Below are 27,124 nucleotides of genomic sequence, written 5' to 3'. Positions count from 1 at the left end.
TATTATGTATGTTCTACTTCACATGACAAAGGGGAATCTGCAGAAGTAAATAGAGAATCTTACACTGAGGGGATTATGCTATATTGTCTAGGTGGATATTATAGACAGAGGACCCTTATATGAAGGAAATGAGGACAAATAAAAGAGATATGACAATGAAATTAGAGGTTGAAGTGATATCCTTGGAGGATGAAGGAAGGGACCATAAGCTAAGTAATTCAAACACTCTCTAATATCTGGACAAAGAAATAGAGAATCTCCAGAAGCTTCTAGAATAAAGCAAGGTTTACTAATACCTGCTTTTATAATAAGAGAATAATTTGTGATGTTCTTAGCTACTGAGTTAGTATTGGTTTTGAAAGCAATGGGACGGTTACCAGGACCAAAATCTTACTTCTCCAAAGCCTCCATATTTTTCACTGTTGAACTTCTGTCTGACCTTAGAAAACTTTCTTTAGTCATTCATGAGAAGTGTTGGGTATCTCACATGCACACGGGTATAAGATTAATTGCCTATCGGGCTGGAAAAATAGTTCATTTGCATAGTGTGCTGGATTTTCATGTTCACAACCTACACTCAAGCCCAACCCACAATGCACTGAAGGAAACCTTGGAACTGTGACTTTTTCATCTTGTCTTTACCTTTTTCTATTTTTAAAATGATTTAGTTGGATTTTGTCATTGGGATAATCATCTATAGACATAATCATGTGGTTTTGGTTTATTTATTTATTTAGTTACTTACTTATTTACTTACTTATTCCCTTTGGTTACCCTTGTAGTTTCATTGTTGTAGTTATTATTGTTGTTATTGATGTTGTCATTGTTGGATAGGACAGAGAGAAATGGAGAGAAGAGGGGAAGACAGAGAGGGGGAAAGAAGATAGATACCTGAAGACCTGCTTCACTGCTTGTGAAGTGACTCCCCTGCAGGTGGGGGAGCCAGAGGCTTGAACCAGGATCCTTATTCTGGTCCTTGTGCTTTGCACTACCTGTGCTTAAGCTGCTGTGCTACTGTTCGACTCCCTGGTTTTTGTTTTTTCTTGTCTTGATGTGGTGGATCTCACTGAACCAGCCTTGCATTCCTGGGATAAACTCCACTTGGTAGTGATGAACAGCCTTTAAACTGCTAGTTGGCTAGAATTTGATTCAACATTTTAGCATCTATTTTCATCCAAGGTATTGGTTTGTAGATGTGTGTGTGTGTGTGTGTGTGTGTGTGTGTGTGTGTGTGTCTGCCTGCTCTGGTATCAGAATAATGTTGGCTTCATAGAAGGTGGAAGCAAGTATTTCTGTGTCTTCAATATTTTAGAACAACTTTAAAAGTAGAGGTATTGAGGGTCAGGGGGTAGCACAGCAGGTTAAGCACACATGGTGCAGAGCACAAGGACTGGCATAAAGATCCTGGTTATTGCTCCCAGCTCTTCACCTGCAGGGGGATCACTTCATAAGCAGTGAAGCAGGTCTTCAAGTGTCTGTCTTTCTCTTCCCCTCTCGGTCTCCCCTCCTCTCTCTGTCCTATCCAACAACAGCAACATCAATGGCAACACTGACAATAATGACAACAGCAAGGGCAACAAAATGGGGGGAAAATGGTCTCCAGGAGCAGTGGATTTGTGGTGTAGGTACTGAGCCCCAGCAATAATCCTGGAGGCAATAATAATAATAATAATAATACATTTTATTTATAAAAAGGAAACATAACCATAGGATAAGAGGAGTACAACTTCTCACAATTCCTACCACCAGACCTCTCTATCCCAGCCCTTCCCCTGATAGCATTTCTGTTCTTTACCCCTCTGGGAGTATGAACCCAAGATCATTGTGGGTTGCAGAAGGTTGAAGGTCTGGCTTCTGTAATTGCTTCCCCGCTGAACATGGGCATTGACAGGTCGATCCATACTCCCAGCCTGTCTCTGTCTTTCACTAGGGGTGAAGGGCTCTGGGGAAGAGGAACTCCAAGACACATTGGTGGGGTTGTCTGTCCAGGGAAGTCTGGTCACATCCTGCTAGCAATTGGAACCCGGTGGCTGAAAAGAGAGTTAGCATATAAAGCCAAACAAATTGTTGAACAATCATGGACCTAAAGGCTGGAATAGTGCAGATGAAGAATTGGGGGGTCCTTCAATTTGTAGATAGCTAGTAGGCATATTTTAGTTATATTTCAAAGGGCCTGTAGCAATACTAGTGTTTTTTTTTTTTTTGTTTGTTTGTTTTGTTTTTTTGCCTGAGCCTGAAATCTGATATGCAGGGGATCCAAGTTATTGCCTGGGGAGATGATGTCATGGCTGGGAAAAGGACCAGAAAGCTGGATCAGGGAAGCGAGTAGCTCCCTAATATGGGGAGGGGGTATAAATATTACTGCAAACCCCATCCATTTGATGTGATCTGGGGCCCATAATTAGCTTAGGAGCCTGTGTGACCTCTATATCCCTCTAGATCTGAGCTCACATTCTGTGATCATGAGTAGGAACATTCCATGCTGCCCCAGTATCGACCCATCTTCCTCAGGTGTAGCATAGAGTATGTTGTTCATACTCCCTTTGGAGGATGGAACATTCTCTACCATTGTTGATGCAGGTTGAGGGCAAGGTCCTATGGGGGCCCATAAATGGGTCTATTTTGTTGTTCCTGATAGAAATGACCAGTATCAATGGAGAGAGGGATTTATTTGAGGTTTAGGCCCATCATGGCTGTTTGGGAGTCTCAGGACTCTCCGATTAGGGCCCCAGCTGGTGGAATGGCCTGATAGTGACTAAAGAGTCATCATTAAAGTATGCCAGTCTCTCGCCCTAATTCAGCTTTTTCAGTCCTTGCTTTGATAAGGTTAACTTTGGAGTGAGTGAGAGAACTGTAATAGGAGGTAGGTGAGGAGGGTATTTAAGTCTAAGTAGACACTATTTCATTATAAACTTGATACTGACTCACTAAAGACTATTGTGTCTTTTTGCATTCAGGTATACATTTTGCCCTAATTTATCGATACGTGTGAACATATGCTCTAAGGGGGCCTGGCCTATATCTAGGTTTTGGGACTTTGTTAGGAAGTGAACCTCCTGGAATGGAATTAGAGAATACCATGAAAGGAAAGGTCTCACCTGAGTGATGAAGGTGAAGAGTTGGCATTCCATGCCTGACCTCTCTGTACACAGTCTGAGGTGAAGCATGCTGAGATGGTACTCATTTCCTTGCATTGATTAGGTTGCAATCGGTGGATGCAATATCATTTGGTATGACTTGAGAGAAGCTCCACCCCAGAGGTTCCAGGATTGGAAGAAACATAGGCTCTATAGATGAAGCAGGAGATTCCTGTTGTCTTAGGGTTTAAGAAGACAATAGATAGTTATTTCAATAATCATATTGTTTGGCAGTTGGGTTAACTTTGAAAAATCCCTTTGTTAGGATTTGCTGTATCATACACAGCATCACCATATTTTATGTCCTTTGACATTATTTGCATATAGCTATGCCACTGGTTGCTTTTGTTCTCCCTGGAGTAAGCTTTTAAGAAAGTCAACATATCAAAGAGTCAGCCTATGTATTAAAAAGACTCAGTCTGTGCTTTAAAAAGATTGAGACATTCAATCAGTTTTTCTCCTCTCATATTATTTAAATAGTAATTTATATGACTACAAATTAATAGGAGTGTACATAAACACCATTCCCGCCACCAAAAGACTGTGTCCCATCCCATCCCCCCTTACCTCCACCACCCCCGCACCCCATGAAGCTGAACATTCACCCTCACCCTCCATCCAGGGTTTTTACTTTGGTGCCCTACTACAAATTTAGTCAGATCTGCTTTGAGTTTCCCTTTCTGTTATTATTTCTCAACTCTTGTTTATGAGTGGGAGCATCCCATACTCGTCTTTATCTTTTTGACATAGCTCACTTAACATAATTCCTTCTAGCTCCATCTAAGATGGGTCAGAGAAGGTGGGTTCATTGTTCTTAATAGCTGCGTAGTATTCCATTGTGTATATATACCACAGCTTCCTCAGCCACTCATCTGTTGTTGTTGCTTCTAGGTTTTAGCTATTATGAATTGTGCTGCTATGAACATAGGTGTATACATATCTTTTTGGTTTGGTGTTATGGACACTATCTAAAAATGGATAGAGAACATGAAAAGAATATTCACCAAAGGAGATCTAAAAAACCAACAAAACATATAAAAAATGTTCTGAGTCCAAGGTATCTTAGGGACAATATTGTCTTTTAGCTTGGTGTACATTTGTTAGATTACTTTTAACCAATTGGCAAAGTGTATATGCTAAAGGTTAGCAGGTAGCAACAGTGTTAAAATTATGGCAGAGATTAAAATTGGAATAGTAAACTTTATTTACTCTTGGTCTACAGCTAGTTAAATAATTAGAGGGCAGGATGAAAGAAGCAAGTATATAGTTTTATAGAGGACCATTAAGCTCTCAGTTGTCCATAACTTGTAAAAATAAGGTTAAGACCCATCCATAAACAAAATATTGGGGCCGGGTGGTTTTGGTGCTCTTGTTTTTTTATTGTTTTAGTTATTGTTGTTACCGTTGTCATTGTTATTGGATAGGACAGAGAGAAATGGAGAGAGGAGGGGAAGACAGAGAGGAAGAGAAAAAAATAGATGCCTGAAGACCTGCTTCACTGCCTGTGAAGTGACCCCCCTGTAGGTGGGGAGTCGGGGGCTGGAACCAAGATCCTTACACTGGTCCTTACACTTTGCGCCACATATGCTTAAGTCACTGCACTACTGCCCAACTCCCAATGCTTAAACAATTTAAGCACAATATTAGAACTTAATTTATTGCTAGAATTTTCGAAATTTACTTATTATAAAGCTACTGCAAGTTTATTTTATTCACTCATTTACACCTTTTTTATTTAGCTGCAGCCTATTTCTCATGTAACACTCTTGGAGTCACTATGACTAAGTCAGAGCAGATACAGCAGACTATATTAAATTTTACATTTTAAAACTCTGATCTCGCAACTTAAGAGGCAATTACAGAAAAAATTTACAGTAAATCTCATATAGTTTAAATGTCTAAGAAAAATAGCCCTTTCATTTTATACCAACTTAAAAACACCTCTTTTCTTTAGACTAATTAATTTCACCCAATGGAAATGTACAAACGCTAAGTTTTGTACATGTACAGAAATGTATTTGCAGCTATCTAAAACTTGGTGATTTAGCCAAGTTGACTTTTAAACATCCTAAAGTCTTTAAGATTAAGACACACCCTAAGTGGGAGCTACATATTTCCCTGGTGAAAAAAAATAAAACTGTGAAAATAGTTTATGTAGTAATGTGTAGCACAATATTTTATATGGAACACAAATTTTTGTATGGAAACCCAAATCTAGGCTGGGAAATTACTGCATCCTTTTAATGTTGAGGGAACAAACTCCAGCTTTCCTTTTCTTTCTTTCTTTCTATCTATCTATCCATCCATCCATCATCTCTATCTGTCCTTCTCCCTCTCCTTTTCCTCATCTCCAAATAAGATAATTCCATAAAAATCAAAAGGAAATAAGATCTGAAGTGTTGATGAGGGCATCATGGGATAGACAGCCAGAGACTGCTTGCTTCTCAGACTATCTTCCCTGGTTGAGCACACATATGACCATGCCCAAGGACCTGGGTTTAAGCCTCTGGTCCCCATCTATGGGGGGAAACTTCAAAAGCAGTGAAGCTGTGCTGTAGGTGGCTCTTTATTCCTTCCTGTCTCTCCTTTTCATCTAAGCATCTCTTTTTCTAGCCAATAAGTTACTAAATATTGACTATTACAAAACAGCTAAAGGGGGCTGGGCGGTAACACACTGGGTTAAGTGCAAATGGCACGAAGTGCAAGGACCTACATAAGGATCCTGTTTGAGCCTCTGGCTCCCCACCTGTTGGGGGTCATTTCACAGGCAGTAAAGCAGGTCTGCAGGTATCTTTCTTTCCCCCCGTCTTCTCCTCATCTCTCAATTTCTCTCTGTCCTATCCAACAACACCAACAATCACAATAATAACAACTACAAACAAGGGCAACAAAAATGGGAAAAAAGCCAAAAAAACAAAAAAGACCTCCGGGAGCAGTGGGTTTTGGGGCAGGCAGCAAGTCCCAGCGATAACACTTGGGGAAAAAACAAACAAAGCAAACAAACTAGAATATCCTAGTCTCTCTGAAGAATGGGGGTTGGGGGGGAGATAGTACCTTCATCCACATTCAGTGGTTCCAACCTCTTTCTTATTCTAGTAGGTAGGATTGTGAAAGTCCAATAGCCATTGGTTCATGTTTCTCTAACTTTGCCACCTTGATTTCTGCTTTTCATTTGGGAACAAGATTTTGACTCATATTGAATGTACACAGTCACCCCAAATGATCATCTCTTAAAGACAGTGGTGATTGTAGGAGTCTGGATGGGGTTGGAAGGAAGGAGGCCAAGATAATTCAAAATGCTCTTCATGTTGGTTCAGGGAAGAAATGCAAGAAGCCTGATTTGGTTTCAAGTCCAAGTTACTTTCTCTAATTCAGCTTTGTGAATTAATAAGGTATAATAAGGTATAATAACCCACCTCTTTCTATTTTCAAATTAATCTCCTTGGGGATGGGCTATGAATGACTGGTACTCTCTAGAACCCCAGGAAGGTATGAATTGCCCAACACTTATAGGCTGACAGTTTAGATCTTTTGAGATTTAGATGAAAGATTGAGACTTCCTATAACTATTGTGGTGATTCCTTTTTGTTAAGGATAAAAAGTCTTAGGGTTTCATTCTGAGTTGAATATTTTAGTGGTTAAAATACTATTTGAGGGGGTTGACACACTTGGTTGAACACACATATTACAATGCACAAGGCTGCAGGTTCAAGCTCCCACTCTCCACATGCAGGGGTGGTAAAGCAGTGCTTCAGGCATTTCTGTCTCTCTTTATCTCCCCTTTACCTTCGATTTCTGGCAATCTCTGCCTAGTAAATAAAGATAATAAAATATTTTAAGAGAAATGTTAGAGAAACCATTTGAAAGAAACATTAGTTTTCTAGAGGGACTATTCACTCAATAATTACTTGAGCTTACCTACTGTATTCTATGATGTAATTTATTTCATAGAAACAGAATTCTAAGTCAGAGTTTAGCCCTCATGATTGATGATGAATTTTCCTCAGATGACTCTTCATTTATCTAAGCTCTACTCAGTCACGTTTCACCTCCAGTGATTGTAGAGGAGGAGCAGTCAGTCCCATTGTGAACCAGCCATATTTATTACAAGGACCTTCTGAACTGTCATGGGCCTCCTAGCATCACACTGATTCTCCTCAAGTACTTAGTGCTCTATTTCAGGCCAAGGATCTTCCATTTGGTTCTCATATCACCTAAGAGTCATTCTTGTCTCCTTAAAATGTTCCCCTTTAATTTTTATGTTTAAACAAACATTATTGATTGGACCCTGGTTAATAGTACTCTAAAGTTAGGGAGTACAACATCACACTGCTGTAACTGTCTACGCCTCACTGCATGCTCAACCAAAGTGGCACTAGAGCTCCTTCTCACTATCAAAATGGCCCTGTCTACTCTTTCCTCCCAACATTATATTTTTCATGGTGTTTAAGATTATTATTTTTTGTTGTTGTGACTTATTAGTTCCTTTGCTCTGCTTAATTTAAAATATTCTCCTTTTCAGCTGCCCCTTTAGGATGCTTTCTCTATATAGAATGCAAAGCTTCAAGTGCCATATTTTGCAATGCCACCTGCAATCTTGGGCTGCCTCAGTGAAAGCAATGTGGTATTACACACCATTTCCCCAGGGAGTTTATAGTCTAACTACATCCCTGTGCTTTTTCTTCCATGGTTCCTTAAGAACCCCCTAGATATAATGTTTCTCCTGTAAATGTTTATAGATTCTCCAATTTGTAGAAGTATTTCATGCTGCTAGCAATCCCTAATTCTATTATTATTATTATTATTATTATTATTATTATTATCTTTATTTGTTGGATAGAGACAGCCAGAAATCAAGAGGGCAGGGGGAGATAGGGAGACTCTAAGAAGGAGAGACACCTGCAGCACTGCTTCACCACTTGCAAAGCTTTGCCCCTGAAAGTGGTGACTGGGGGCTTGAACCTGGGTCCTTGAACATTGTAATATATACGCTCAGCCAGGTGTGCAAATCACCTGGCACCAAATCAGAGCCTAGTTATTAAAATTGCCATCTTGAGTAGTGTTTTTGAATTCCCAATTATAGGAAGGGACGATCAGGTTGAGGAGATTTAGCTTCCTCAGAATCAACTAATTCCTCCCCCCCCACCCAGTGATTTCTGGCCACTGCCTGTGAATGTGACTGATGCTCAGAAAGATTTTTCTTTCTCTCTCTTTGTCTCCATTTTGGGTTTCCAGGATCCTTCATGATGGTGAACAGCTCTGGAAGGGCCTCTGGCCAGAAGGCCCATCTTCTCCTGCCTACTTTGAAAGAGAATGATACTCACTGCATTGATTTCCACTACTACTTCTCTAGTCGGGACAGGTCCAGCCCAGGGGCCTTGAATGTCTATGTGAAAGTCAACGGCGGGCCCCAGGGGAACCCCGTTTGGAACGTGTCTGGGGTTGTCACCGAGGGCTGGGTGAAGGCAGAGCTTGCTATCAGCACCTTCTGGCCACATTTCTACCAGGTATGACATTTTACCATGATGAAAAAAACTTTTTAAGGGTCTGGGTGGTGGTGCAGCAGGCTAAGTGCACATAGCACAAAGTGCAAGGACTGGCATAAGGATCCCGGTTCTATTCCCTGGTTCCCCACCTGTAGAGGAGTTGCTTCACAGCCAGTGAAGCAGGTCTGCAGGTGTCTGTCTTTCTCTCCCCCACTCTGTCTCCCCTCCTCTTTCATTTCCTCTCTGTCCTGTCCAACAACACAATGACAGCAATAATAACAACTGATAAATAACAAGGGCAACAAAAGGAAAAAAATAGCCTCTAGGAGTTGTGGATTCATAATGCAGGCACCGAGTCCCAGTGATAACCCTGGAGGCAATAAATAAATAAATAAATAAAAACTTTAAGTAATTTTTATTTGTGAATAATAATGATTTACAAAATTGTAAGATGATAGGTTATAGTCCTGTACCTCCACCCTCCTGATGTTACCTGCTATAGTTCTCACAAAATTGAGATAGTTTGTTTACTTCCATTTTTTTTTTCAATTTTGTGTATTTTAATTCTCTAGGTCCCACATATAAGTGAAGCTACCCAGTAGTTGTCTTTCAGTTCTTTAGTTATTTTGCTAAGCACAACCATCTCCAATTCCGTCCATTTTGTCCCAAAGGGCACAATATATCTGTTTTATTGCAGAGTAGTATTCAAGAGTATATATCCCAATAACTTCTTTATGCCATCATCTATTGTGGACATTTAGGCTGCTTTCACTCTCTGGCTATTATAAATAATGCAGCTAGGAACACAGACATATGTCCCTTTAAATTAGTGTTTTTATGCCCTTTGAACAAGAGTGGTCTTGCTAGATGACAAGCATTTTTAAATACCATATATATATCACTTCCTCTGTCTAGGGTTTTCAGATTAGGGAAGGACTTCGTTTTCTCACTTGTTCAACACGTCTTCAGCTGAGCTTTTCTTCCTAGCTGGATTCTGCAGATTCATCATAGACCTTGCTTTCCTGGAGATCATAGTTAGGAGGAAATAACTGATATGTAAATAAAAACATCACAATGTGAAGGGATACATGTAGGTTCCCAGGATGCTGAGTGGCATAGACATGAAGTCTCTTATAAAATAATTGCCTCTGGAGCTAGATGGCAGTGCACCTGATTGAGTGCACATGTTTATCATGAACAAGGACTTGGGTTCAATATCCCAGACCCCACCTTCAGGGCAAAGCTCCATGTGTGGTGAAGCAGAACTGCAGGCATCTATCTCCTTCTCTCCTCTCATTTTCTCTTTGTCCTATTAAGTAAAAATAAAAACAAAGAAAAAAATGATTTGACTATCAGATGAGGGAATGGACTATCATTCATATCTTGGTTTTTCGAGATTTTAATTTAATTTATTTCTTAGTGGGTAGAGACAGAGAGAAATTTAGAGGAGAAGAGAAGATAGACAAAGAGACACACAGAGAGAGACACCTGCAACCCTAATTCACCACTTGTGAAGCTTTCGCCCTGCAGGTGGGGACCAGGGGCTTGAACCTGGGTCCTTGTGCACTGTAATGTGTGCACTCAACCAGGTGTACCACTGCCTGGCCCCTCATTCATATTTTGCGGATGGAAAATTTCAAGTTCAAAGAGATGAGTCAGGGATGACTTCTAGGAGAAGATGGCTGCTAAGCTGATTCTTGAAGGAAGAATGAATAAATGATTATGAAAAGGGAAATAAAATTCATTTGAGCTGTCAAAGAGTGCATAGCATGGATTGGAGGAGACAGATTTTGGCAGTTTGAAAACCAAGTTGTTTAAGGGCAAGTTGCAAAGAAAATGTATTGAGAACATAGACAAGTAGGTAGGTCATGTAGCTTTAAATATTAGGCTAAGGAGATTACCTTTATTCCTAGTCTACAGTCATGCTCCTCAAACCATCTTCTCCTTGTGGACCAATACTTTTCTATAAACTGCAATAAAAATGTCACAGCCATGCCAAATTGCTGTAACAGCTTCAAATATATCTTCCCCACTTTCCCTACTTATCTCATTGTGACTGCTATCACCCACCATACAGGCTGCCATTAGCACCCTTGCAGGAACACAAATCCTGGTTATCTTGGCCCAGGGATTTAAAAAGTTGTTATTTATTTATGTTGCCAGAGCACTGTTCAGCCTTGTCTTATGGTGGTGCTGGGATTGAACCCAGGACTTTCATTGCCTTAAGCATGAAAGGCTATTTCCACAACCATTATGCTATTTCCCTAGTTTAAAAGTTGATCTTTTTTTTTTTTTTTTTAATCTGGCCCTGGACCTTAAGAATACACAATATTGTTACTGAGTAGCTTTCCCATGATAACATTTCTCATTCTTTCCTTTAGAGAAAAAGAGAGAGTTAAAGAAGAGAGAGGAAAGATACTCCAGAACTGCTTCACTACTTATGGTATTAGTTTGGTCTATAAAGTTCCTGTGTGGCACTGGAGCTTGAAGGTAGAGCCTCATTATGGTGTGTGTGTGTGTGTGTGTGTGTGTGTGTGTGTGTGTGTGTTGTGTGTGTGTTGTGTATGTGTGTTTACTGAACCATCTTCTAGTTCTGTATTAAGATGTGTATATGTGTATTAAAGTATAATCATGTACCATGAAATACACTGGTTTTTAAATGTGCCATACAATAACTTAGTAAATTTGAGTTGTGTAACTATTGTCATGGATGGTTACAGCATTTTTGTGACCTAAATAGGATCTTTTGTTGTATTTGTACTTAATCTCCATGCTAACTGTGCAAATACCTTAAGAAAGAAACATAGATCTGCATTTTTTGAGGAATGCTTTTGAGTGTGAAACAGGAGATGAGCCTGAGGATGGTGAGGTTAGTAGTCCTTAGACATTGTTAGTTTATCAGCCATGATGTCACCCTTTTAGATATATCACACTAGCATCCACAGGCAATATGTAAATGAATGACTATCCTTGTGTTCCAATAAAATGTTATGTACAAAACCAAGTGATGGGCTAGATTTGGCTTCCAGACTCTGATGTAAGTAATAAAGCTGAGATTCAGAGATGGACAATGAAGTCTAACAACATACATCACATAAAATCATTGGCAAAGCTGGGACCAAACCCCAGCATCCTTGGCTCCAGTACTTAACCTCTGCTTCAATGAGTAGAGTATAAACATAAAATTCTGTATAAGTCCATGAGTACCTCCCAGGGTGGTGTTAGGGTTCTTCTATGAAACTCTCCATGTAGGCCCTGATGCCAATAGGATCTAATGGGGTCACAGGTATAAGTATAAGGAACAATAGAATAATCTTCCCCTCATTTCTTGAAGAATATTACTCAACCATATTTGAGAAATCCAAGATTTACCTACCCTAGCACATTACCCAAAAAAAAAAAAAATATATATATATATATCTTGAAGAAGTCTGGTAAATGAAATGTCTCCTATCCAATCTGAAAGATCAAGTTTTCCTTCTTCACTGGTATCCTCTTTCATCTGCAACAGTTCTTTTCATGCCTACCTACAAACTATCTACCAAAATGTCAGCATCTTTATTCTGCTCAGCTTTTGCTTATAGTGGTACAGAGTGCAGAACCTGCGACCTCTGAGCCCCAGGCATGAAAGTCTCTTGACTAACCATTATACTATCTCCTCTGCCCCTAGCATCTTAATTCTCTATAGCCAGGACAGTCATTAAAGCCTTCCTCATCTTGATTGAAATGAATATAATAGTCAACTACTATTATGTCTGTTTGTTTCATTCTTGTTCAGCTTCCTCCCTCCCAGTTAATTTCTAGAGAGCAGACAGTGTGATCTATTAGATTTGATTTTTATTTCCCCTACTATTGATTTGTCAGAAAAATCATGATGAATTTTTGTCTGAAAACATAGAAAAATATGCCATGATTTTCCTGACAACTCAATAATATTCCACATCCTTGCCTTATGTCTCTAGCTTACTCACTTAATCCTAGCTATGGGGTTTCCTTGAATTTCAAGGGCCTCCTCTAGCGCTTTCCTGCCTTAAGGCTTTTGTATGTGCCCCCTTCTCTTCAATGATTGGCCACTTTCCTTCTAGCTTCATTTCAATTATGATCCCTTAAAGTGCTTTCCCGAACACCCTAAGTAGACTTTCTCCCCTTCTTAATTGCTCTGAATCCCAATGTTATGCTTGTTGTCTTCATACCACCAATCAAAGGGGAATCTGATATCATACACTTAATTATTAAATTTCCATTCCCACTTACTAGACTGTGAAGTCCATCAGCTCTGGGGCCTTAATTGTCTCGTTCACTTTTATGACCCTAGACTGTGCTCCAATGCTTGGTACAGAGGAGGGTTTATACAACTGTTGGATGAATGAGTAGATGGATGAGTGAATGAAGGCACTTTCTGGTCCCAGTGAGTTCAGAGCACAGTTGTCACTGACTTCTTGGCTTTGGTAAATTTGGATGGAAGATGTATGGATTCAAATCTTCTTTAAGGGGTTTATCGAAGCTTTATGTCAACTTATATTATATTTATGTAAATAATTCATGATAGGTGCCAGGTGGTGGGTCAGACCATAGAATACACACAATACCATGTTTGAGAATGTGGGTTTAAGCCCTCTGGTTCCAGCCTACAGGTGTCTCATTCTGTCTATCTTTTCCCTTATCTCTTTCTCTTTCTGTTTCCACCTGCTATCAAAAAAAAAAAAAAAAGTAACCACCAGGAATGGTGCATGCAGGCACTGATAACCTTAGTGGAAAAATAGTAATAATAACTTATGATCATCTGAGCAGAGATTCTATCCTTTTATTACATTATATAACATAGGTATCTAGTAAACACATTATCATATTGTCATTTATATTGCAAACATACTTGGTATCTGTGTCTTTTTTTCTGTATTTGAATAGTTAAAGTCTAAGACATGGGTTAATGTTTTTAACTACTTTTGTTTTTATTATTTTGTTCTCATGTCTATTGACTAGGATTTAAAAATTGTTATTTTAACCTACTTTATAATATTTACTTATGGGTTATTTCTGGGCCTTCACCACTCTAGGCTGTCTTTTTCATATAGAAAGAGGAAGTCAGATAGATAGGGGACAAGAGGGAAGAAGAGAAAGACAGTACAACTCTGAAGCTTCCCCAGTGTGGTAGGGGCCACATGCAAACCCAGGCCATGCACATGACCCAAGAGGCTTGGCCCAATTTTATTTATCATTTTGTTTGAGATTCTATGAGGAGGTGGCTTAGAAGCAAAACGAGTACTTGCCTTGTTTGCATATAAACCTGGGTTCTAGTTCTGGTATCATATGAGGTTATTAAGGGGAAACAAACAAACAAACAAACAAACAAAAACCCAACAGCGTAGCATGCCAGGATTGGTAGAACAACACTTTGTTTTTTCTCTATCTTTATGTTTCATTCTCCTAAGGAAAATTGATTTGAAATTAATTTAAGGGAGCAGATGGTAGCATACCTGGTTAAGCACACATATTAGAGTATACAAGGACCCAGGTTCAAGCCCCTGGTCCCTACCTACTTGGAGAAAGCTTCAGAAGGGTGAAGCAGGGCTATAGGTGTCTCTGTGTCTCTATCTCTCTCCCATTCTATCTCCCCCTCCTCTCTCAATTTCCTTCTGTCTCTCTCCAATAATAAATAAATAAATATATCAAAAATAAAATTAATTTAAAACTGAAACTTTCCTGGGGCCTGGTGGTACACCTGGTGGAGTGCACACATTATAATATGCAAGGACCCAGGTCCATTCTACAACTGTCTTCTGGTTTTTAAAAAATTTTTATTTATACATTTTCCCTTTTGTTGCCCTTGTTTTTTTTATCATTGTTGTTATTGATGTTGTTGTTGTTGTTGGATAGGACAGGGAGAAATGGAGAAAGGAGGGAAAGACAGAGAGGAGGAGAGAAAGATAGACACCTGCAGACCTGCTTCACCGCCTTGAAGCGACTCCCCTGCAGTTGGGGAGCTGGGGGCTCGAACCAGGATCTTTACCCAGGTCGTTGTGCTTTGTGCCACGTGCCCTGGACCTGCACTACTGCCCGACTTTCTTCTGTTTTTTTTTTTAATGTTTATTTAATGTGTTCTTTTTAAGGTACCTAGATCACTATGCTTTAGGTTTTTAACCTAAAATATATAAATAAACTTTATTTAGACAGTTTAAGAGTTCATCTTTATTTATACTTATCACCAGAGACATTTTTCTTTTAACATTTTTATTAACACAGCTTGAATGCTTTCATGCCAATTTTTTAAAATAATATTCTTTATATATATATATCCTGCTCCTCTCCTCTTTTCCCCCTGTGGACCTTGCTCTTGGTTTCCTTTGGATGAGTCAAATAATGTAGTTAGCCACATAATTCTTTATAGAAAGGCTTTTAGTTAACTTCCTCCCTCTAAACTTTCTCCCTGTCCTGGCACAATTTTGTTTGCTAAATATCTCTGAGGGCCCTTGCTTTTTTAGTAAATCCCTCTTCCAGGATGTTTTCATGCTGGGAGCAGCTGTTCTGTTTCTTGTCATTTTCATCCTCCAGTCACTTTACATAATTCCCAGGAAACCACAGCTGACTGAGTGAGAGATCTTATTATCCAAGGTAACTGCCTCCTTATATAGCTGCACTAACTTTCCCTCCAGTTAGGAGATCCCTTGTTAGAGCTATTGAAGTTTCAGGACCCACTGAGACCATAGACCACTAACATGAAGTGATTTAGGAAAAGTAAAGATAACTAAAAATAAAAGTAAATATGAGGGGAGATAAGTCCATTCGGGTGTCTCAACTTCAAATCTAATGGCTTCAAATCTAATGGGTATGTCGTACGTAGTGCAACTCACCTAGGTTTCTATTTCAAGGAAAATAGTTGTTGGACAGTGAGGGGAACAGTTTGAGGGGGAAGTTGTTCAGATTTATAGAAGACTGTGGTTGAGGCATTGAAGTGTCCTCCTTGTGTACATATGTACATGTGACCTGGATAATTGAGATCAATGTTCAGGTGCATGATCTGGAGTAAAAAGCTGGACTTGGGGCTTCACTGAGTTGGGGGTAGTCACTGAAGATTTATACAGGCAAAATGAAAACATGAGTGAAGTGTTATCTGAGCTTAAGTGGAAGACTGAAACATATCTGTTCATTTTAGAAACTTAAGAGGTTAGGGGGCCGACTGGTGGCGCACCTGGTTGAGCACACATATTACAATGCTCAAGGACCCTGGTTTGAGCCCCTGGTCCCCACCTGCAGGGGGAAAGTTTTGCAAGTGGTAAAGCAGTGCTGCAGGTGTCTCTCTGTCTCTTTCCCTCTCTGTCTTCCCCTTCCTCTTGACTTCTGGCTATCTCTATCCAATAAATAAATAAAGTTTTTTTTTTAAAAGAAACTTAAGAGGTTAGTGGTATCTACCATGAAAGAAGTTTGGGTGGGAGTACTGATTACAGTAAGTTGCAGTTGGAAGCAGGAGAGTAGGGGCCCAGTGGTAGTGCACCTGGTTGAGTGCACATGTTACAATGCGCAAGGACCCAAGTTTGAGCCACTGATCCCCACTTTCAGGAGGAAATCTTTCCAAATGTTGAAGCGGTGTTGCAGGTGTCTCTCTTCCCCTCTATCTCCCCTACCCTCTCAATTTATGGCAGTTTCTATCCATTAAATAAAGATAGTGAACTCATTAAAAAAAAAAAAGAAGTAGGAGAGTGTTGGTAATGAGCCTAGGTAAAGCTACCAAGAATTTTAACTGTGATTGTAACACAATTGAACTGGAGCCACAGAGTAACTTTTAAAGAATAAGAGCAGCACAAGAACATTTGCATATCAAAGTTAAGAATAAAAGAGAGAGGGTTTGGATATAAAGTGAAGAGAAAAAACAGTAGACCAAGAAGTTGACAAGGTAGGAGTCTAGAACACTGACTTGCCTTACAAATAGGAAATAATGGTTAGTGTAAGTTAGATTGCTGAATACAATGTTAGAAAATAGCTCCTCTCTTCTGCTTTCACATCTTGAAGTCATATACCTGTTGGCATTGGGTAGGTGGACATTTAAAGAGGAACATCCAGGGGAGGTACAAGTATAGAGACAGTATATTTGCAATAAGCCTGCTAACGTTGAAAGAATATTGAGGAATTGTACATTAACGGGAAAAAGTAGGTACCTGGATGGTGTGAGGATTAAGGAAGGCATATTGATTTAACAAAGTTGAGTTGTACAGGGTACTATATTAGCCTAAGGAGCAAGTTTAAGAGAAATTGCTTAGGAAAGGAGTATGGGATAGGAAATGTGTCAAAATACAAGACAACGAGATGTTACATTTATTCAGTAAAGGAATGACAATGAGTGTGTGAATAAAATAAAGTAGAGGTGTCTTTATAAAAATATTTTAATTTATTTATTATTAGATAGATGGAAAAATTGAGAGGGAGAGAGACAAAGAGACACCTGCAGCCCTACTTCATCACTCATGAAGCTTTCCTCCTGCAGGTGGGTACACTGAAACTGGATTCTTGTGCACTATAATGTGTGCATTTTACCATTCTTCTAGCGTTTGCCCTTCTTCCGTAGCCAGTCAACAGCGTCAGGTCCAGCCTGATGTAAAGTTTCGAGACCTCCTTTGAATCTGGAGAGGTGGTAGTCATTGACTATGTGGGTCATAGTCTGTCTGTAGCTGTAGGGGCAGATTGGGTCGTCTCTGGCTCCCCAGCGATGGAACATAGCGGCACACCGGCCATGGCCTGTTCAATAGCGATTGAGGAGGGCCCAATCATAACGTGCTAGGTCAAAGCCGGGTTGACGCTTGCAGGGGTCTGTGATGAGGTGTTTGTTCTTTACCTAGCTGACTGCCAACTCTGTTTCCAAGAGACTGGAACAGAGAAGTTCAGTGTAGGCATAGGGGACCAGATTGGGTGACGAGACGTCAAGCGTTGGACAGGGTGGGCGAAGATATCCGCGTATATTGGCAGGTCTGGTCGAGCGTAGACGTGGGAAATGAACTTAGATGATGCCGCATCCCTACGAATATCTGGCGGGGCCATGTTGCTAAGAACTGGCAGCCATGGAACCGGGGTGGAACGGATGATTCCAGAAATTATCCTCATGGAGGAATATAATTTGGAATCGACCAAGTGGACATGGGGGCTACGGAACCATACTGGGGCACAGTATTCTGCAGTGGAATAGCATAATGCCAGAGATGATGATCGTAGTGTGGAAGCGCTCGCGCCCCATGAGGAGCTGGCCAGTCTTGCAATGATGTTATTCCTCGCGCCCACCTTTGCTGCGGTTTTTATGAGATGTTCGTGAAATGACAGAGTGCGATCGAGAGTAACGCCAAGATAGACTGGCTGGGCTTCATGCCGGATTCTCGTATCGCCAAGCTGCACATTAAGCTCACGCGAGGCCGAGGCATGGTGTAGATGGAAAACAGATGATACCATTTTTGCAGTGCTAGGGATTAGTCGCCATTTTTTACAGTAATCAGATATCAGAGACATGTCTTTCGTGAGTGTTTCCTGGAGGATGTCAAACTTGGATGCCTGAGTTGCACAGCAGATGTCATCGGCGTAGATAAACTTCCTTGAAGAAGTTTCTGGGAGGTCATTGATGTAAATATTAAATAGCGTAGGAGCCAGAACAGAGCCCTGGGGGAGGCCACTTGAGACAAGTCTCCATCTGCTAGACTTGTCACCCAGATGCACCCAGAATCTTCTGTTTTGGAGAAGAAACGATATAGTGTTGGCCACCCATGGAGGCAGGCATCTTGAGATCTTGACTAGGAGACCACGGTGCCAGACCGTGTCATAGGCTGCTGTGAGATCAACAAAGACAGCACCCGTCTTTAAATTCTTCTGGAATCCATTTTAAATGTAAATTGAGATTACATTTTCAATGTAAGTTGAGATTACATTCAATGTAAGCACATTTTACCATGTGCGCCACCATCTGGCCACGCAGACAGGTTTTCTTTGTTTGTTTGCATTTTTTAAAATTCATATAGGTATTTATATTTTCTCAGGAATCTAGATTTTTCTGACAAAGAGACTGACTGCTGATAGAGTTTTAAAATATTTACTGAAATAAGCAGCTTGTGTAAAAGTCAAAATGAAAAGAAAATCACAGAATTTGTTATCCTTGAATTCCCAGATACCAATTGTTGTGTCTGGGTCTTATTAAAAAATGTTATTAAAACTTTCAAGTGGAATATATTCTTTGGAGATGACCCTTGGCTAAACCTTCCTTGGCTTATAGTAGCTTCCAAGGTAAGCTTCATTCTTACTCTTCATAAGAAAGTTTAGATACTAGGAAGTAATACTTCTCTATGCTCCACTTGAAAAAAGTAAAGATTGGGGTCTCCATGCCATATGTGGGTTGTTTTTCCTACATTCAAGCATTATTTCTGAAATCCATTAAAGTTGTTCCATGTGGCTGACTCTTTTTTGCAAGTTGCTTGAGTGTGTGTGTGTGTGTGTGTGTTTTCTTTTCTTTTCTTTTTTAACCTTGTATTGAAAATCCAAGACAATTGTCAGGGTAACATCCTAGATTAATATCATATCTTGGTTGGTTCTGATGGGAAGCGAAAAAATAATGAGTTGGTGGGCTGGGCATCTTCCTTTGATGAATACTTCAATCTCTCTGCAAAACTGATCCCTGCACTATGTGTTACAGGTGATATTTGAATCCGTCTCTTTGAAGGGACATCCTGGCTACATCGCTGTGGACGAGGTCCGGGTCCTTGCTCATCCATGCAGTAAGTCTCTTCCCTTCTCCAAGCACAGCCTTGCTACATGCCAAATTGAGTAGCTTGAAGACTGCAATCCCCGCTATTCATTCAGCTCACAAACATCTCTCACACTCTCTTTTTTAATCCTTCAAAAGTGCTTACATACTCAATGCAATCAGTCCTGAATAAATCCATAATTTTGCCGGCCTGTTCAACAGGCAGCACCTACAAGGAATTTGCAGAGAGTGGTAAAACATCTTAGTTTGAATTTTTCTCCATTATTAAAGGAGTCTGAAGTCCTGATTGTTTATTAGTGAGATTCAGACCACTGAAGTGGAAGAATTAGAGGGCTTTGGATAGAATCTTGAGCAACTGTCTTAAAAAAAATAAAGAAGAAAGAAAAAAAAACCCATCAAAACACTAAGAAAATTAGCACACTGTTCACTCACAGGGAAAAGCAACCCAAAGCTATTAATTCTTCCAAAGTAATTTTAAATATACTCATCAGCTCCATGTGGGCGTAGGGAGAGATTTCTCACAGTAGCTAGTACTTATGGCATAACGTCAAGAATCCTCAAAAGCAACCTACCCCTCTATGCCCATCTAATTTCTCCCTTGAAGCTCTCTCTCTCTCCCTCTCCCTCTTACTCTCCCTCTCTCTCTGTCTCTGTCTCTGTCTGTCTCTGTCTCTCTCTCCCTCTCCCATTCTCCCTCTCTCCTGTTGGAAGGAATAATGGTTAACAGTAAATACAACTATTGGGATATGTGCAAAATTTCTTAGTTTTCTGCAAAACACTCTCACCCTCAGTCTAGGTCTTCCTCCACTAACATACACGAGGACCTAAAAAGCTCCCACCAACCTACCTCCTACCCCCAGAGTCCTGCTTTGATGCAATAAAACACACTCAATCCAAGTTCTACTTTATGTTTCCCCTTTCGGTTATCTCTCAACGTCTGTCTATGAGTGAGATCATCCCATATTCATCCTTCTCTTTCTGGTTTATCTCACTTAACACAATTCCTTGAAGCTCCATCCAAGATGAGGTGAAGAAGATGAATTCATTATAAATAGCTGAGTACTTTCTCTCTGTTGCATTTAGTTTATGATATTTGAATATGTTTGAGTAGGAACTATGATTCTTGGGCTTAGTCAGTCTCAGAATGAAGACATTTTGGGTGCAGTAATTGAAATGACATATCCAGTGACATTATGTTGAGAGGTAGCTATATTCAAAAGAATAAGCATGGGGATTGCGACAGTCCCTTGGAGGGCTAACTGGGATACTAAACTCTTTGTTAGTGTTTTTCAGAATAAAGAGTCTCATCAATTTCTTGGCATCCATATGGTTCCAGGTAACTCCGACTTCAATTGTCTCTACTCTCGCTTTAATGAGTCACACTATTGGCTGTGGTGAAATTTTAGTTATCCCTTGGTCTATCTTTCTATCCATTTCAGACCTCTCACTTGGGGACTATTATCATTTCAGTCCCATCCATGTTGCTTTAATTATAGTCACACTTGCCACTTCTGCTGCAATAAATGTGTGTGCCTTGAATGTCACTTCCTTTCCCAGGCACTAGAGTACCATTGTTTGACTCATAGTCTTAGAACAACTCCTCTGGAGCAATTTGGAGCAAGCAATTGTGTTTGTTGTCTTAAGTCAAAGAACCCTCCTTCCCAGAAGTCATATAGCATCTCAAGGTTGCTGAGTGAATTCTTTCTAGACTTTCCATGACTCCTGGCCTCAGGTATCTACTCTCAGTATTATTTCCTGAGTCTTTAGGATTGTATCAGTCAGGTATTTCTATCCAATAATGTCTGGAAAAAAAAATGTGTTGAACAAAACTTCATGGAAAGTGGGCCCTAGAAACTCCCAGCTATGCAGGACATGTATAGTGGATGCGTAAATGAATCCCTTTCATCAAGAGTAAATCTTCTCCCTTAACTCATGGTAATCAGAATTGGAGAATGATCTTTGACCTCAGACTGGTTTACTGTGTTGGGAGATGACTGCTCTATGTCTGACCCACTTGCCCTCACGTCCTCCGGCCTGCAGCATCACTTGTTTAATCTCTTTTAAACAATTCCTAGTCTTTCCCAAGCCCACCATCCTCAAAAAGGACCTTCACTTTTACGACATACAAATACATTCCTACTTCTTATCAATTAAATGATTATTATTCATCCTCCTTCCAGTAGGGAGTGTTTATTTTATCCCAGAAAGTCTGTCCTGCTTCTCTCCCCTGGAACCAAAGGACTCTTTACTCTAGTGAGAATGTTCACATCTATCATGAAGCTTAACCTTAAACCTCTAGGTCTTATCTGCAGATCTGTTTTAACTCCAAGAGCTGTCTTTAGTTTACCATGACAGTCAAATGTTTTCTTCTTTCTGGGAAATTCTCATGGAGGATTTCTGAATGGGCTCTCTGGATCTCATTTGGATGCCTTTTCACCCACAAAGCCTAATTGGCTTCTCCTGGAATTCACCTCTCATTGGGACTACACCTGAATTTAGGATTCTCCTGACAGCTTCATCTCCTCTTGCTGAGGAATGTGGATTGCGTGGCATGGAATTGCTGAGAGCCACTTACACAGAAAATGGGCCATAGAATATAACTCAGAAAGACGTGTCCCTGGCTATGTTCCTGCATAATGTGCTTTGGCCGAGTTCAACCTTGATCCTTAAATGGCTTGAGCTTAAACTTCCCAGAAATTAATGCAATAGTGGCTGGAACTGAGAAATGATCCATTTAACTATATGTACAAATACTGACAGAGCATATAATCATCAGAGGTGCATCCACAACTCCTGAGTCATGTAGAATTAAAGTGGGGGTGGGGTGGGTAGCTAGCAAAGATCCCTGCCAAAGACCTGGCTCAGTTCATGTCCAGTTCAGCTTTCTAGTCTTTCTGCTCTTTCTTCCAACTAATAAGTTACTGAGAATCATTTCTGGGTCAAGAACTTCTGCTGGATGCAGAAAATACCTTAGTGATCAGTATAGTTTACATCCTTGCCTCCAGTGTGATGGGCAGAGAGAAAAAGGACAATAAATGAGTAGCTAATATTAAATGACAACTTATATTAAATAAAGGTGTAATGTAAATTCAGATAGTAGATGAATATGAATGTAGTAAATGTGGAAGGTTGGAATGTGGGAAGTCTTCTTGTTTAGAGTAGTCAGGACAGGTAACTTTGAACATTTGATCTCAGCTGAAATCTGAGTAGTAGGAACAAGCTCACTCATAGTTATTTGAGGAGGTGAGTGCAGAGCCTTGTAGTGGAGACCATCTCAAATGCTGTCAGAGTATCCTGAGCTTTGAGGGCATGGGGCAGGGGAAGACCAGGGGGACTCTTGAACAGGGAAGCCAGTTCCAATAATGCTAGACCCTGAATGTTATCATGAATAGCTGTTTAGGAAGACATCACTGGAGACACTTCCTGGTGATTGATATCATCTCATGTAATTGTTAAAAGATCATTTAGGATGTTCTGTGGAGATTGAGTTGAAGGAGAATAGTCAGGAAATCTATTAGAAGGATAGTTTTGGGGTCAAACAAGAGACAGTGACCTGGACCAAGATGGTGGGAAGATATAAACATGGTTTATTGAGTTTGTACCCTTCTGTGCCTGGAATCAATCTGGGAGAGAGTAAGATAGATTCATCCTCTACCCTTGTGGATTTCAAAGTGAAAACGATTTAAAATCAAACAGATGATCAGCTAAGTATATAGTCTGTTGCAGATCTTATTAGCTTTTTGAAGCAGCTACAACAAAATATCAAATGCCAGTGGCTTAGACAACAGAAATTAATTTTCTTCTATTGTTGGGAATTAGAATTCCAAGCTAATGATGTTGATAGAAAAAAAAGGCTCTATCAAAACAAACAAGAAAAAAGCTAACTTTTTAGAGTCTAGGATCAAAGTAGTTACTGGGAAGAGTATATAAAAGAGGTCAATTATATGGTGAGGGTTACAGGATAACTTTTATGTACAGACATTATTATATGAAAATCTATGCACCCCAAAATATATAATGTTACCACCCAATGCTAGTTCACCTAAGAAATGAAAAAGTAAAAGAGACAGCAGGTTTGATTTCTCTTGTTGCCTTTTCTCATTGCTCTCAGGTGTTCAGTTGGTCCACTCGTCCTTCCTCTGTGCACACATGCCTCAAACTGTCTTTGTCATAACTTCTTATTTTTAAAATATTGATTGGGTGGGGGAAATCTATAGTTTTCACGTATGTACAGTTTCCTACCTTCTATTCTATGTGTTGGCCTACCTCACCCATCAACTTATTGTCTTCCTCCAATACAGGACACTGAGTCTCAAACTTTTCTTCTCCTCTCTCCTACCCCTCCTTTTAAAAATCCCCAAGTATGCTGCCACGAACTGTATCTAGTTAACGTTTTTTCCCCCTGTATCTTCCCTTTCTTTGTTTCTGAAGTCTCATCTATGAATCAGATCATCTGGTATCCATCCTTTCTTTTTCTTTAGGCTTATTTTACTTAAGTTGGTTTCTATTTCATCCACGTTGTAGCAGAAGAGATTTAATCATTTCTTATAGGTTAGTAGCACTCTATTGTGTGCATATTATCTACTTGCTGCATGGAGGAGAAAAAAGAGGAAGAGGAGAAAAAAGAGGAAGAGGAGGAAGAGGAAGGAGGAAGAGGAGGAGGAAGAGAGTTCTATGCCAGAACACTACTCTTTCATGTTCATATTTGCAACTGGGGATCAAATCTGGGGTCTTACACATGCATAACCTATCATTTACCATATCACTAGCCCACATTTTTACTTCTTATAAGGGCATTGGTCATACTAAATGTGAGCCTTATAAACTGTCATTTCTCCCAGTATCTAAGGCCATGCCAAAGAAATGATCCAATTAATTTCCACTCACCAACCTTCAGCCACATAGCTAACCTAGGAGCTCAGACTAGCCACCAGCTCCTGATTTGAATCAATCCACCTTCACTTCTTGCCAGCTTCCCCAAAACATGGATCTTGTTGAATGGGGTTAACAAAATACTGACTGTACATTTGGGGCAAAATGCCTTGATGTTGGTGACATTTAAACTCCTGAAGATGCCAGTGTAGCATCTGAAGACATATTATTGTGCCCTTTATCTCGCTCTTTAAACCTGACAGTGCTCAGTAGGAAGCCACAGGATTGAAGAGAGAGCACACTACATACATTAAAAATGTGTTGTAGATACTCCACAGGCTTTGTGACATGGCCCTGAAATGCTGAGATGAAGAAGAAAGTTTAAAATGCTAAAATTCAACTTAGGAACTTGAGACTTTGAAACAAAGTAGAAAATTGTGCATTTATTGTACATTATTATAACTGTGGTGGCCTTGCTAAAATTCAGCACCAAGAGGAGGGACACTATGGCTGAAATACCTTTAGAATAACACAAACATTCAAAATGGGCTACAAAATATAGATGAGGGGTTTTCTGTTTGCAAGAGAAAAATAATTTCCACTGAACATTATACATGTCTTTCCATCTCTGTTTTGGGAGCTGTGAGGCAAGCATTTAAAGTTCTGATGGATAGAGAATAGGGGTGAAAATCTGGCACTGATTCCCCTGCAACTTTTCACATATTTAATAGGATCCCTTCTTGACAAATGTTTGACCATATGTTAATGTAAAACAGGGTTTGGAGAACAGAAAAGAGAAATCAAAAGCCCATGGACATAAAGAGAATGCATCTCTCTGAAAATAGTTAAATATTTAACAGTCTGTGAGTGAAGTCATAAATGTACTTAATACTAAAATAGATAGGGAGGGAAAGCATTGCCAGACTAAAGGACAGTTTAGAAGCTATATACAGGGTATCCCCATGGCCTGTGACCCCTGAACAGCCCTTTGACCCCAAAGGGTCATTCCTTGAAGATAACACTTGGGAAAGACAGCTCTCCATGCCTGAGACTTCAAGGTCCCAGATTCAGTCCCCTGCACCACCATAAGCCAGAGTTGAGCAGTGCTCTAATAAACAAACAAACAAACAAATAAATAAGGAGAGCGAAAGATTGCGGCAAAGAAGTGGTGTTTTTTTGTTTTGATTTTGCAACTGATCTACTTTCATCACTTACATAACTGTCTAGCTCCCGTGGCCACTCGGGGTTCAGCATCTCTATGGAAAAATCAGCAGTGCTCCATCAAAATGATAACACTAAGAGTATTTAAACCTTTAACATGTCTATCACTGAACCAAGAAGGCAGGGAAGAAGAGGGTTTAAAGATGTAAGAAAAAAGTCTTTGAGAACTGTGTGACCATCATAATGAGGAGTGGTCAGAAGTAAACAGATGTTGACCCAGAGACACATTTTGTTGACAGAAATAGCAGAGAGGAAATCATTTGCTCAGTGCCCCCAGTAGTAAGATGAGCTGTCCCTTTATAAAGCCCAACACAAAGTCTCCCAACATTGGTGCTAAAACTCTGTTCTCTTTGTATGAAATAAATGTTTCTTCTTCCTTTAAACTTGTGGTATAAACAGACTTACAAGATTTACTCTGTTCCCACTTGGGGAATTGACTTGAACTGATAGTTCCAGAAATAACTTTACAAAATTATACAGGAAAGCAAAAAGAAAACACTTTCAGACAATCAAAGCAGCATGACATGTGTTGGATAGAGTAGAATCAGAAGTCTTTCACCCTGAGAAGTCCACAGGGAGAATTTTTCTCCAGGGCCTTGGGCTCTTGAAGCTCACTGTAGTGGTGATGTCCTGAATGCTATGAGGGGTCTCTGAGCTGAGGCCTTTAGTTCAAAATCTGAGCAGAAGGGATATATGTTCCCTTTATAGCAAGTCTGTCTCATAATGACAGAGGTTCTGGCTTTTGCTATACATTACAGAAGGTGGCACAGTTTGGTAGACCAGATAGTTTAGAGTGTGAAGGCCATGGAAAAGAGAGCTCACATAATGGTAAATGTTCAGGAGCAAGAAGAAGAGCCTGGTGTTTTAATATTCTCTTGCCTGTGAGACTTTTCTTTGGACCTTAAGGTCCAGGTAATGCCATTGATCTCTCATTGCACAGGATGCAAGGAAATAAGATAGTTAAATGGCAGTTTGAGGTTGAAGTATATCTATGCTGTATCCAGTTTATATTTATTTTTTATTTTATCTTATTAGTGATTTAATAATGATTTATAAACTTATAGCATTGTTCTTGCCTTTAAGTTCATGAACTTAAAGGCAAAAATATTGCAGATGAAGATTTATGGTTTAGTTTTGGAAAAAGCTAGTAGGTCTATTTTAGGTATATCCCAAGAGGCCCATGACTTTACTAATATTTGCCTGAGCCTGATAGCTAATATGTAGGTGGACCCGTTTATATTTCTTACAAGTTCTGGTAGCTTCAGCCAAATTAAACTGGGTGAATCTTAGTTTTGCCTCTCTAAAAAAGAAATAATGATAGTGTATCTGCTTCTTTGACATGGTATGAAGTCAGATAAAACATATAGCATGTTTTTCACAGTGTCTAGCACTGTAGGAACTTTCAATAAATGGTATTATCATATTATTTTTTCTTGTTGACTAATGCCTCCCTCTGGAAAGAAGATCTAAAGACTCTGTGGGACTTCCCCCCCCCCCACCCCAGCATACTTATAATATTTTATTGAGGAAATTCTGATTTCCAGGATTGTAGTCACATGGGCACATTTCCACATTCTCCAGGTTAGGCATCAGTACATCTTATCTTCTACCAAATCAGCATCTTATTCATCATAAGGACTTAGGTCCCCAATCTTTAATATTTTGAATAGCTCTCC

The 27,124-nt window shown here is 39.8% G+C and overlaps 1 protein-coding gene across 11 annotated transcripts in view; it reads left to right on the top strand.

Moving 5' to 3' along the window:
* Positions 1 to 27,124, top strand: part of PTPRT (protein tyrosine phosphatase receptor type T) — a 1,549,072-nt gene that overhangs the window by 513,890 nt on the left and 1,008,058 nt on the right. For all 11 annotated transcript variants that reach the window (XM_060190244.1, XM_060190260.1, XM_060190255.1 and 8 more), the window contains exons 3-4: positions 8,373 to 8,644; positions 19,284 to 19,365. In XM_060190244.1, coding sequence (XP_060046227.1) covers positions 8,373 to 8,644; positions 19,284 to 19,365 — 354 coding nt within the window. The remainder of the gene's footprint in view (positions 1 to 8,372; positions 8,645 to 19,283; positions 19,366 to 27,124) is intronic.

This window comes from Erinaceus europaeus, chromosome 1, assembly GCF_950295315.1.
Source record: "Erinaceus europaeus chromosome 1, mEriEur2.1, whole genome shotgun sequence".
Taxonomy (NCBI): domain Eukaryota; kingdom Metazoa; phylum Chordata; class Mammalia; order Eulipotyphla; family Erinaceidae; genus Erinaceus; species Erinaceus europaeus.
Note: the sequence above shows the minus strand (reverse complement) of the source record. Positions and strands in the feature narration are given on the sequence as shown.